General features: G+C 38.8%; 1 protein-coding gene across 1 annotated transcript in view; it reads left to right on the top strand.

The window, feature by feature from the left end:
* The window catches only part of LOC144971887 (uncharacterized), a 35,544-nt gene that overhangs the window by 14,426 nt on the left and 8,618 nt on the right, over positions 1-12,500 (top strand). Inside the window, exons 5-13 of the mRNA XM_078912961.1 lie at positions 4,882-4,998; positions 6,022-6,193; positions 6,913-7,108; positions 7,447-7,712; positions 8,329-8,494; positions 8,879-9,082; positions 9,951-10,183; positions 11,076-11,257; positions 12,277-12,420. Of these exons, the coding sequence (XP_078769087.1) occupies positions 4,882-4,998; positions 6,022-6,193; positions 6,913-7,108; positions 7,447-7,712; positions 8,329-8,494; positions 8,879-9,082; positions 9,951-10,183; positions 11,076-11,257; positions 12,277-12,420 (1,680 nt within the window). The remainder of the gene's footprint in view (positions 1-4,881; positions 4,999-6,021; positions 6,194-6,912; positions 7,109-7,446; positions 7,713-8,328; positions 8,495-8,878; positions 9,083-9,950; positions 10,184-11,075; positions 11,258-12,276; positions 12,421-12,500) is intronic.

Here is a 12,500-nt window from a genome sequence, read left to right as displayed (position 1 = left end):
AGATAGAGTGGGTTTGAGTAAGCCCAAGGGATGCTCCATTGCCTAGATAGAGTGGGTTTGAGTAAGCCCAAGGGATGCTGAGCCTCGGCTCGGCGCATAGTTGAGTAATTTGAAAAGGCTCTTTACTCACATTCTCTCACCGTATTGCCTAGATAGAGTGGGTTTGAGTAAGCCCAAGGGATGCTCCATTGCCTAGATAGAGTGGGTTTGAGTAAGCCCAAGGGATGCTGAGCCTCGGGCTCGGCGCTAGTTGAGTAATTGGAAAAGGCTCTTTACTCACATTCTCTCGCCCTATTGCCTAGATAGAGTGGGTTTGAGTAAGCCCAAGGGATGCTCCATTGCCTAGATAGAGTGGGTTTGAGTAAGCCCAAGGGATGCTCCATTGCCTAGATAGAGTGGGTTTGAGTAAGCCCAAGGGATGCTCCGTTGCCTAGATAGAGTGGGTTTGAGTAAGCCCAAGGGATGCTCCATTGCCTAGATAGAGTGGGTTTGAGTAAGCCCAAGGGATGCTCCATTGCCTAGATAGAGTGGGTTTGAGTAAGCCCAAGGGATGCTCCATTGCCTAGATAGAGTGGGTTTGAGTAAGCCCAAGGGATGCTCCATTGCCTAGATAGAGTGGGTTTGAGTAAGCCCAAGGGATGTTCCATTGCCTAGATAGAGTGGGTTTGAGTAAGCCCAAGGGATGCTCCATTGCCTAGATAGAGTGGGTTTGAGTAAGCCCAAGGGATGCTCCATTGCCTAGATAGAGTGGGTTTGAGTAAGCCCAAGGGATGCTCCATTGCCTAGATAGAGTGGGTTTGAGTAAGCCCAAGGGATGCTCCATTGCCTAGATAGAGTGGGTTTGAGTAAGCCCAAGGGATGCTCCATTGCCTAGATAGAGTGGGTTTGAGTAAGCCCAAGGGATGCTCCATTTCCTAGATAGAGTGGGTTTGAGTAAGCCCAAAGGGATGCTCCATTGCCTAGATAGAGTGGGTTTGAGTAAGCCCAAGGGATGCTCCATTGCCTAGATAGAGTGGGTTTGAGTAAGCCCAAGGGATGCTCCATTGCTAGATAGAGTGGGTTTGAGTAAGCCCAAGGGATGCTCCATTGCCTAGATAGAGTGGGTTTGAGTAAGCCCAAGGGATGCTCCATTGCCTAGATAGAGTGGGTTTGAGTAAGCCCAAGGGATGCTCCATGCCTAGATAGAGTGGGTTTGAGTAAGCCCAAGGGATGCTCCATTGCCTAGATAGAGTGGGTTTGAGTAAGCCCAAGGGATGCTCCATTGCCTAGATAGAGTGGGTTTGAGTAAGCCCAAGGGATGCTCCATTGCCTAGATAGAGTGGGTTTGAGTAAGCCCAAGGGATGCTCCATTGCCTAGATAGAGTGGGTTTGAGTAAGCCCAAGGGATGCTCCATGCCTAGATAGAGTGGGTTTGAGTAAGCCCAAGGGATGCTCCATTGCCTAGATAGAGTGGGTTTGAGTAAGCCCAAGGGATGCTCCATTGCCTAGATAGAGTGGGTTTGAGTAAGCCCAAGGGATGCTCCATTGCCTAGATAGAGTGGGTTTGAGTAAGCCCAAGGGATGCTCCGTTGCCTAGATAGAGTGGGTTTGAGTAAGCCCAAGGGATGCTCCATTGCCTAGATAGAGTGGGTTTGAGTAAGCCCATTGCCGATTACGCATCCTCTTACACATCCTGACCAAATTGATATCAACACATTTGTATTTTGAATTTTCAATAATATGCAGATGCACGTTTTGAGGAGGTTGTCTCGTGTTCTGACCCTGACTACTGGTCACGGGAGACAACTATTTTTTAAGACAAAATTTATCTGTTTTTATTATATTTTCCGGCACTGCTCTACATATTTATGTTTTGTTTCATTTCTTTTTAATGTAAAATCGCTCCGACGACAGAATATTTTTGTTCATTCCGATAAGATGGATGATCACATAAGCCAGACCAGAGCAGTTATCAACATACCCTTCCTTTCTTTCCCGATTATCAGCTGTCGTACAGCATAACACCTCTTTATTTTTTGTCATAAATGTTTACATCCTATACCACTGAGATAAGATGGTCTCAGTTTGTGTCAAAAGTTATTAAACTTGAAATTTTAAATAAGCCTCGGCTTTTAATATTTTTCACAAGTTGAGATGAATCTCAATTCATCGCTAGACGTCTATTTGAAGTAAACAAATTCTTGTCATCATAAAAAAAAAAGCATTTTTTGTTTCTTTAAAAAAAAAAAACACGTTTTTAACATTTTGACCTGAAAACTCGTCCTTCTAAATATTATTGATCGAGTAGAATCATCATCAAAATTATTATAAAATTATATGAAATATTCTCAAACCTGGGGCTTTTTGAATTCCCATGTTGAAGAGTTTTTGAATGTCTTGGCATTTTCATCAATCGACATTTGAAGGACAAGTTTTCCGGTCAAGATTTTTAAAATGTGTTTTTTCATAGTACAGTAAAGCAGACCTGCTTGGCCCCACGGCAAAGAAAACGGGGTACTTCATTATCGACTCTCGCTTAGTCTGAGAATCTGATCTATTTTAGAGGGTCTAGATCAATGCTATCTATACACTCTACATTGCTATGGTCTAGATAGATGCTTGGGTAACCGGGTGTCCAACCTGTTGATTGAATCATTCGTTTACCATGCATGACCGCCAACATTACCTCTTTAAGTAGAGTCCTCATTAACAACCAGACCTCAACATCCCCTCTTTGAAATGACGACCGACTGACTGACTGATTCCTGACTGTACTCAATTTTAATGCTTAAAGACGGGTAAAGATGAAAGAATGGCGGTAAAGGGCGCGGGGGGGGGGGGGGTCAGTATTCTGTATGTACTAATATACGAGATTGATTAATGAACGAGGCATTGCACTAACACGTAAAGGGCCTGGGGTTGAGGCCTCCGGGCAGTGGCATCTCGTTTTATCCTTGATCTGTAAACCCCTTATATTGTTCACTTATCAACGCTGCACTACGTCTCTGTTATCTCGGATCTTTCTTGAGATAGGCCCAGAAGATAGATTTTTTCTCCTTGTTTGTTATATTTTATTTCTTTATGCTTTTTTATTTCTAATGCGTATTATCTTTATTCATTTTATTTTATTGTTCATAGACACATGATAATACCACTGGCACCACATATGATTTGTATTTTATTTTCATAGACACATGATAATACCACTGGCACCACATATGATTTGTTTTATTGTTCATAGACACATGATAATACCACTGGCACCACATATGATTTGTTTTTATTGTTCATAGACACATGATAATACCACTGGCACCACATATGATTTGTTTTTATTGTTCATAGACACATGATAATACCACTGGCACCACATATGATTTGTTTTTATTGTTCATAGACACATGATAATACCACTGGCACCACATATGATTTGTTTTTATTGTTCATAGACACATGATAATACCACTGGCACCACATATGATTTGTTTTTATTGTTCATAGACACATGATAATACCACTGGCACCACATATGATTTGTTTTTATTGTTCATAGACACATGATAATACCACTGGCACCACATATGATTTGTTTTATTGTTCATAGACACATGATAATACCACTGGCACCACATATGATTTGTTTTTATTGTTCATAGACACATGATAATACCACTGGCACCACATATGATTTGTTTTTATTGTTCATAGACACATGATAATACCACTGGCACCACATATGATTTGTTTTTATTGTTCATAGACACATGATAATACAACTGGCACCACATATGATTTGTTTTTATTGTTCATAGACACATGATAATACCACTGGCACCACATATGATTTGTTTTTCGGCAGCCATGGATGTTATTTATCTGGTCTAGCCAAAGCATCTCTGTAAAAGATTAGATATAAGTGATTAAACGTACGTGAGTTGCTTAATGGCTGTTTTCTTTGCAGGCCAGGCTGAATTTGCGAGCTTATTAATTGAACCAGCTACCATTAGTAGAATATAGAATGGGAAAGTTACATTTTCGAATGTAATCAAAGGCATGTGTAGTTTAAAAGACACAGATAAATTAATTCACCGAGTTCCTCCTTACATGGCATGGAAAAGATATCAAATGCAATTCGTAAAACTATACTTCATTTTTCATCATGATTATAGATTACGGTTTTTTAAAAATGGAAGCAGCATCACATTCCATCCAAAGCTTTTGATATTACACTAAAGGGGTTCTCAGAGTTCAGTGGGTAGAACACTCGCTTCACACAGAAAGAGGAGAGAGATAGCGAGATCGAACCGGCTGAAGTCGAGATATTTTCTGACCCACTTATCCCCGCAGTAGTGAATGGTTAGTTGGGTCCATTCAGGGCACTGATCCAGATTTTTATCCCGTTTCTATCACATGAAAAGGACATTTGCATTTGTTTGCTATCCTTTAGATAGGACGCTAGTCTATCGTAAAATACTTACAACCAGATCAAACAGTCCCAACTACCCAACCAATGCTGGAAAAAGTAAATAATATTCTGTCAATAACAATAGGCTCAAGTCTTTCTTTAAACTATTAGTAGTCCTTCAGAGCCATTGATCCATGGAGCCGGAGTTTATCCCGTTTTCTCTAGCGTGAAACGGACTATAACAATTGGGATATGACGTTAGTCTGTCACTAAGTACTTTCTGTCAGATCTAACAGACCCAGATACCCAATCACTGCTGACTAGACAAGGGGTGGGGGGGGGGGTGAGAAAAAAATAAATCTCGTCTGCACTCCAGATCAATATCGGTCCCTCTGCGAGAGTTCTACCAACTTAGCAAACGGGACCACCACAATCTATTAGAATTGCTTGTTTTCTAGCCTTAAGTTGCTTTTCCCGTCTGACCTCTGCATCAACAGAATGGAATTGCTGGGGCATTTTGGTACACGACATGTGCTGTCATCAACATGATTTTGTTTCCAGTGTTATCTGTGCAATTCAAAACTCGTGCACCAGGCGCCAAGACGTTTTTGCAGGTAAATTTGGCTGGCACCTTTTACTACTTTTGTTATTATTATTACGGTGATGAAACGTGAAGGTGCTGTTGGGGTTAATCGTGTTGGTGGTTGTGGTGGGGATTAAGGTGGTGGTGGTGGTGGTTATGGTAGTTGTGGTGGTGGTGTTGTTGTTGTTGTTGGTGGTGGTGGTGGTTATGGTAGTTGTGGTGGTGATGTTGTTGTTGTTGTTGGTGGTGGTGGTGGTTATGGTAGTTGTGGTGGTGGTGTTGTTGTTGGTGGTGGTGGTGGTGGTGGTGGTGGTGGTGGTGATGTTGTTGTTGTTGGTGGTGGTGGTGTTGTTGTTGTTGTTGGTGGTGGTGGTGGTGGTGTGTGTATGTTGTTGTTGTTTTGGTGGTGGTGGTGGTTATGGTAGTTGTGGTGGTGGTGTTGTTGTTGTTGTTTGGTGTGGTGGTGGTTATGGTAGTTGTGGTGATGTTGTTGTTGTTGTTGGTGGTGGTGGTGGTTATGGTAGTTGTGGTGGTGGTGGTGTTGTGGTTGTTGTTGTTGTTGTTGGTGGTGGTGGTGGTGGTGGTGGTGGTGGTGGGGATGGTGGTTGTGTTGTTGTTGTTGTTGTTGGTGGTGGTGGTGTTCTTGTTGTTGTTGTTTTTGTTGTTGTTGTTGTTGTTGTTGGTGGTGGTGGTGGTGGCTGTGTTGGTGGTGGTGATGGTGTTGATATATAGTAGTGGTGATGGTGATGTTGGTGGTGGTAATAAGGTTGTTATTGATGATGATGATGATGATGATGATGATGATGATGATGATGATGATGATGATGATGATGATGATGATGATGGTTTTGTCGTACTCGGAACAAAACGCCTTTATCAATTTAGCTTTGAAATCTCAGGTTCGAAAATTGTAGTTTAGAGTTATCTCGATCCATCCAAAATATCAGATTGAAGTTTTCTTCCCAAAAGACAAAACAACGTGTTATGTAAGAGTACAACGATGTGATTGTCATCATTACTACGATATTTTGGGTTCTCTTTCCTTTCTTTCCAGGTCATCTATGCCAGGTTTGGACGGACCGCTCATTTAGTGTTTTGCTTTTTCGCCCTCTTGATGAATCTGATGGTGACCACCTGCTTGTTGACGGCATCCGTCGCCTTGCTGCAAGCGCTTGTTAAAGACGCTAACGTGGAGTATTGCGTTATGATCATGGCGACATTGTTTGGTGAGCACAAGCAGGTCAATAAGCTTTTACTTTGAGATTACACTCATTCGAAATATGTCTTTTGTATATACAGATCATAAGGATAGACCTTTACATTCATATATTGAAAACACAATCTTAATGATGACAATCTAACTTTTCTTCTTTTCTCAAAAAGACGTCACTTTTAACCACCTCAATTTAAGATGAATCCATAATCTGAAATCGCTAACCATAAATATCTCGTAATGTTTAACATTCTTAACTTCGTGTAGTTATTCCTTTATAGGAGGGCTTGGATCAACCTTTTACGTGTCCTACTTCAATGCAGCCATCATCTTTATTTACCGTACATCATTCATTATCACCATGTTCTACAGTGGCGAGGGCTTTGGAACATCCAACTCGATCGATTTCCTGTACAAGAGAGTTTCTTGTCTGGTTAAGTTAAGATCATAATAATATTATGAATTCCAACGATTGGAATTTCGAACAAGATCCTAAGGTAGCGTAGCCTTGGGAACGATTTCCAAATTTCAAAGGCAAGAGTTCAAAAAAAAAAGTTATCAAACCAATTCCGATGCCTAAACCTAAAGTCTAAAAATCCCTTCAGCGCCATTGATCTGTTGATTCGGATGATATCATGGTTTCTATCTTAACCTTTTGGACAGGACTCAAATTTATCACAAAGTACCTAATCATCTATCAAACTGATTAATTTATATGTTTGTTTATTTCAGGCAGTTATTCCTTTATAGGAGGGCTTGGATCAACCTTTTACGTGTCCTACTTCAATGCAGCCATCATCTTTATCTGCCTCATATCATTCATTGTCACCATGTTCTACAGTGGCGAGGGCTTTGGTACCTCCAACTCGATCGATTTCCTGTACAAGAGAGTTTCTTGTCTGGTTGGGCCGTCAACGAATGAGGATGGGTAAAAATTGAACATTTCGTCCGAGTAGCCAAACATGTTACTTTGGAGTTTTTAGTTCTTTTTTTTTTCTTTTTTTTTTTTTTTTTTTTGGTATATTCCCAAAATATAAAGTGCATTGTTTTATACCGGAGGAGTAGTTTGTGCTATGAGAAATTAGCATGGATGTTAATGATTCTATTATTACTAAATTATCAGTATCATTGTCATGATTATCATTATTAGTATTATTATTATCTATTATTATCACCATTATTAAGATTTATTTTCAATTCATTACCTAAATTACCATAACCATTTTAAAAATGAATCAAATCATGTCTCCTTTCTCTTCATTTCAGGAGTTTTATCACGTTTTGGTCCGAGGGGGCAATTATATGGGCCGTCCAAGGATACTTTGCAACCGCTTCCATCACTTTCTGCGACCAGGCCTCATGGCAGAGTCGTATCGCAGCAAAACCGGTGCAGGGTGTGCTGGGCTTCTTAGCGGCTACTTACATGTGGTTTGCAATCCCATCCACTATTGGAACAACAATGGGGTTGGGGTACTTGGCAATGCTGTCGAACAACGACACCTTACCCCTTGAAAACCCTGATATTGATAGCGGTAAAAGCGATTTTTGCGTCAAATGAAAGAATATAGAAGCATAACTTCTAGTATATTTTCAATTCGAAATGGGATAGGTGTTAAAACCCAAGAAATTAAACGATAGACCTTAAGTTTCGAAGACCTTTATGAGATATCATTTTAACTGGGTATTTTGTAATCGTTGTGTTTTGTTACTTTGGACAACATGGGTGATTCTTATTGACATGAAAAAAACCAACATATATATAATCCTTCACGGAATGCCTAGGCGACGGGATCTAATGGTGCTGTTACAAAGGGGTGCAATTTTTAATTATATGTTGTAAGGTGAAGGATTCCTTAAGTTACCATTTTTCTGTAAGTTTGACTTTTGTAATTTACACAAATTACGCCTATCCTAGTGACAGGTACATAGCGCAGGGAAAACATAACATATGAGTTGTAAACATTGTACCCCTTAATTCTGATTTTATTACGGAGAGCACCAGAGTTTAACAAGTGGAAAACTAAGTTTTTGTTTTTTATCTTTTAAAGTTTCAAGAACCTCATAATATGTTGTGTATTTGTAATACTTTATGTAACTTAGTGAATGGTGAAATCATTGATATCGTAATTATCATTCTCTCCACATCAGGCCTGGTAGTTGTATTCATGGCACAGAGATTGCTGGGTACAGTTGGGAGTTACATGGCTCTGACCATGATCATCATGGCAGTCATGTCGTCTGGGTCAGGAGAGGTCATGGCCATATCATCTATCATCGTCTATGACATTTATCAGACACATCTCAAACCTTATAAGTATGTGGTGAAGTAAACTCAAGTAAAATATAGAAAAACCATTATTCATTGTCTTTTTGTTGTTAATTTTTTTGAATTGTTAATTCAAATATGCAAAACAATCATGGTACTAACTTCCGAAAAAATTGTGTCGGTCTTAGTTTCCATCAAAACGTGATGGTTTGCATTATGATGCTTTCATTTTTACACAGACGTCATGCCAACACAAAATATAGCATTGTCTGTAATTTGAGGTGCTAAGACAACCATTGCTCTGAATGTTTAGGTGTAAGAATCAATTTTAAAACATGGCATATTTTATCAAACAGTCATTCCAAACTGTATATTCCATATATTTTTATTTGGCCTAAAATTGAAAAAAAAAGTTTCACTTCTTGTCCACAGAGATGTTGGAAATTCGCGCCGATGTATTCTGTGTGGTGAGCAAAAATCCAAAGACAGTCATTCTGAGACCCAGCTGAATGACCACCACTCCAGCAGCACCAACAAGTACTGCGAGTGTCCAAAGGCGTCCAACTGTGAATTGTGTGAAAAGGATTTAATACGACTCAGGGAGCACGCAAATGACAACAAACAATGTGTTTACAAGTAGGTATCATACATTCATTTTTTTTTTTATAAAAAAGGGGACGTTTGTCTGGTTTTTGGAAGGTGTGGATACATATTTTTTTTAATAGAGCATTTACATAGAGCAATATCCACTAAACTGGTTCAAAACTCTTTACAAGGGGTCCCTAGTCAACAGCAACACAAAATATGCAGGACAAGACTTCACACATCTTAGGAATGCTACACTTATTTCAGACAGACAATGCTGTTAACGGCCAGGTACTCATTTTACACCTGAGTATGGTGAGAGAATGTGAGTAAAAAGTCTTTTCCAAGGACTCAACTATGCGCGACTCAGAGATGGACTCGAACTCAGGACCTTCCGATCCGAAGGCGAGTGTCGAAAAACAATGTCTCACTTGATTCAGATGTGTGAAGGGGTAACTGGTAATCAACAGTAAAGGAAACGGGATAAAAATAATGTTTGGTTAATTCAACTAGCCATGATTATTGAATGTGCTGACTGTGGCAACATTTAGAGACTCCCTATTATTATGGAAAAAAATTTCTTGGCTTTTGTAAATTTCTAAAATGGTAGACAAGCAGAATTGTGCGACACAGACCAAGAAAATTTTCAGAAACATTAAGAGTCATATAATTTTACGACATTCAGCAGAACAATCCTGGTTACGACTGGGCGGATTTACTAAATCAAACAAATGACACAAAAAATTTTCATTAGTGAATATCAAATCGAAGTAAAATAATCAAAGTATAAAAGAGGCCCAAAAAGAAATGTTACAGGAAATAAGCCTCAGTATCTCAAATGACAAAATAATGAATGATAACGGATTTTCAAAAACTACTGGTCAATCATATTCGAATTTTGAACATCATTTTGCTCCAGCTGCCCTCACCACGGAGATTACCGCGCATACTTAGACTCGATGGCTGTTTTTAAATCTTGGTGTATTCTTTGGGTGACCATCTCTTTGCTACCAGTTGGGCTAATTGTTATGGTTTCTGGTGTAGACCTGAACTACGTTACTCTCTGTGGGTTCATTCTTACGACGCCGAGTTTCCCCCCTTTGTTGTTGTCAATTCTGTGGTCCAAAACAACTGGAAAAGGCGTCATTTTTGGTGAGTAGTAGTAGTAGTAGTAGTAGTAGTAGTAGTAGTAGTAGTAGTAGTAGTAGTAGTAGTAGTTAGTAGTAGTAGTGGTAGTAAATAGTAGTAGTCGTAGTATTATTAGTATAGTAGTAGTAGTAGTAGTAGTGTATAGTAGTAGTAGTAGTCGTAGTAGATAGTATAGTATGTAGTAGTAGTAGTAGTATGTAGTAGTAGTTAGTAGTAGTAGTAGTAGTAGTAGTAGTAGTAGTAGTATAGTAGTATGTATAGTAGTAGTAGTATAGTAGTAGTTAGTAGTAGTAGTAGTATTAGTAGTAGTAGTAGTAGTTAGTATTGTAGTAGTAGTAGTAGTAGGTAGTAGTAGTAGTAGTAGTAGTATAGTAGTAGGTAGTTAGTAAGTAGTAGTATGTATAGTATGTAAGTAGTAGTAGTAGTATAGTAGTAGTAGTAGTAGTAGTAGTAGTAGTAGTAGTAGTAGTTTAGTAGTAGTAGTAGTATTAGTAGTAGTAGTTTGTAGTAGTAAGTTAGTAGTATAGTAGTAGTAGTAGTAGTAGTATGTAGTAGTAGTAGTAGTATGTAGTAGTAGTAGTAGTAGTAGTGTGTAGTAGGTAGTAGTAGTAGTAGTAGTAGTAGTAGTATAGTTAGTAGTAGTAGTAGTTAGTAGTAGTAGTAGTAGTAGTAGTAGTAGTAGTAGTAGTAGTAGTAGTAGTAGTAGTAGTAGTAGTAGTAGTAAAAAAATCTTGAACATTTATATAACGCAATATCCACTCAACGTTCTCAAAGCACTTTCAAAGCTTTAGTAATAATAGCAGTGGTAGAAATAGTAGCAAATAAATAACATACAGCAGTGACAATATGATCACAGGATAATTGCAGTGTTTATATTATTATTTGTTTCCAAAAGGGAGTCTTTGTGGGTTTGCCAGCGGCATCATAGCCAACCTGTCAGTGGCATCAACGTTTGACGGCGGCCTTGGCAAATTCTTGGCAAATACGGCTGAGAACTACGCCGTCCTTTCTGGATCTTGTGCAGCTTTTGGAATATCTCTGATACTGACCATCGTTGTCTCCCTCTTCACAAATGAGGTATGTTTGGCACAGATTAATGTCAAGACGAACGATATTATAGTTAGTATGCGCTTAGCTAAGAACATCACAACATTGCCACCCGGAATTATAACGGACCAACATGAGAAACTCGGTGTAACCTTGAACGTTTATAGTCTGGTAATACAGTTTGGTGAGAATTACTTATAAACGCGGATGGCAAAAAACAATGACAAAGACCCGAGTGACGTCAACATCATGCTATCTATAGAGTTGTATAGTGGTCATATTGAATACCATGTCCAGTAACGCCATTCCGGGCGACAACAAAAAGGACAGGAAGGAAGGTACAAAAGAAAAAAATCAAGGGCTTTCACTCTTCAAGACTTGGTAACAATACAAGGGACATAATTCTGTCATTCCTACACATACCAAAACAATTACGCAGTTGTTTCCTATTCATTACATTTGTTTGATTAAAAACCTCTTTCTATGTAAAATATCCGGTTAATTGAGGCAACTACAATTATATAGATAGAATGAAGTTGACGTCACTCGGGTCTTTGTTATTTTTCTTTTGCCATCCACGTTTTTGAGTAATTCTCACTAAACTATATTATCCAGACTATAAAAGTTCATTGTTACACAGAGTTTTGTGTGTTGGTCCGTTATACTTCCGGATGGCAATGTTGTGAGCTTCTAAACCAAGCGCATACTATCTATACCTATTCAAACAAACGGGGAAGTTAAATGGAAATTAATGAAGATCTTTGGAATATCGCTTTTACTTTTCAAAATCCCAAATCAAATCTGAGGAATCACCTTGCTGGGACATCTACAATGGCAAACTCAAGACTCAAATGAAGACTCGCCCATTGTCTATCACTTCTTATAAAACAAAACGTAATCAATTAGTTCATAAGAAATTCTATATACCATGTCACTAATCGTTGTTGTTTTTTGTTGTTTTTTAGTTTGTTTTTTCCACTCATTTGCAAATAACATTTTCTCTTCATACTAGTACTCTTTTTGTTTGTTGTTTTTTTTTTGGTCATCAGATTAAAAGCGAAACCGACGAATTCAAAGAATGGCAAAAAGTACGGGAAATCGATAACCCCCTGAGACCTTGGAATGAGATCTACCAAAACGAGTTTCCCGATCTAGCGAAGGGACAAAAACCAACGTACAAAGAACTCGACCAGGTTAACAATCTAGTTGCCCTTTAAATACATAAATACAAATGAAAGATAGTGAAATCTTCAATTTGATTTACAAAAAAATA

This window comes from Berghia stephanieae, chromosome 4 (genome assembly GCF_034508935.2).
Source record: "Berghia stephanieae isolate SIO BIC M18660-M18661 chromosome 4, UCSD_Bste_1.3, whole genome shotgun sequence".
Classification (NCBI taxonomy): domain Eukaryota; kingdom Metazoa; phylum Mollusca; class Gastropoda; order Nudibranchia; family Aeolidiidae; genus Berghia; species Berghia stephanieae.
This window is presented reverse-complemented; position numbering and strand designations above follow the sequence as displayed.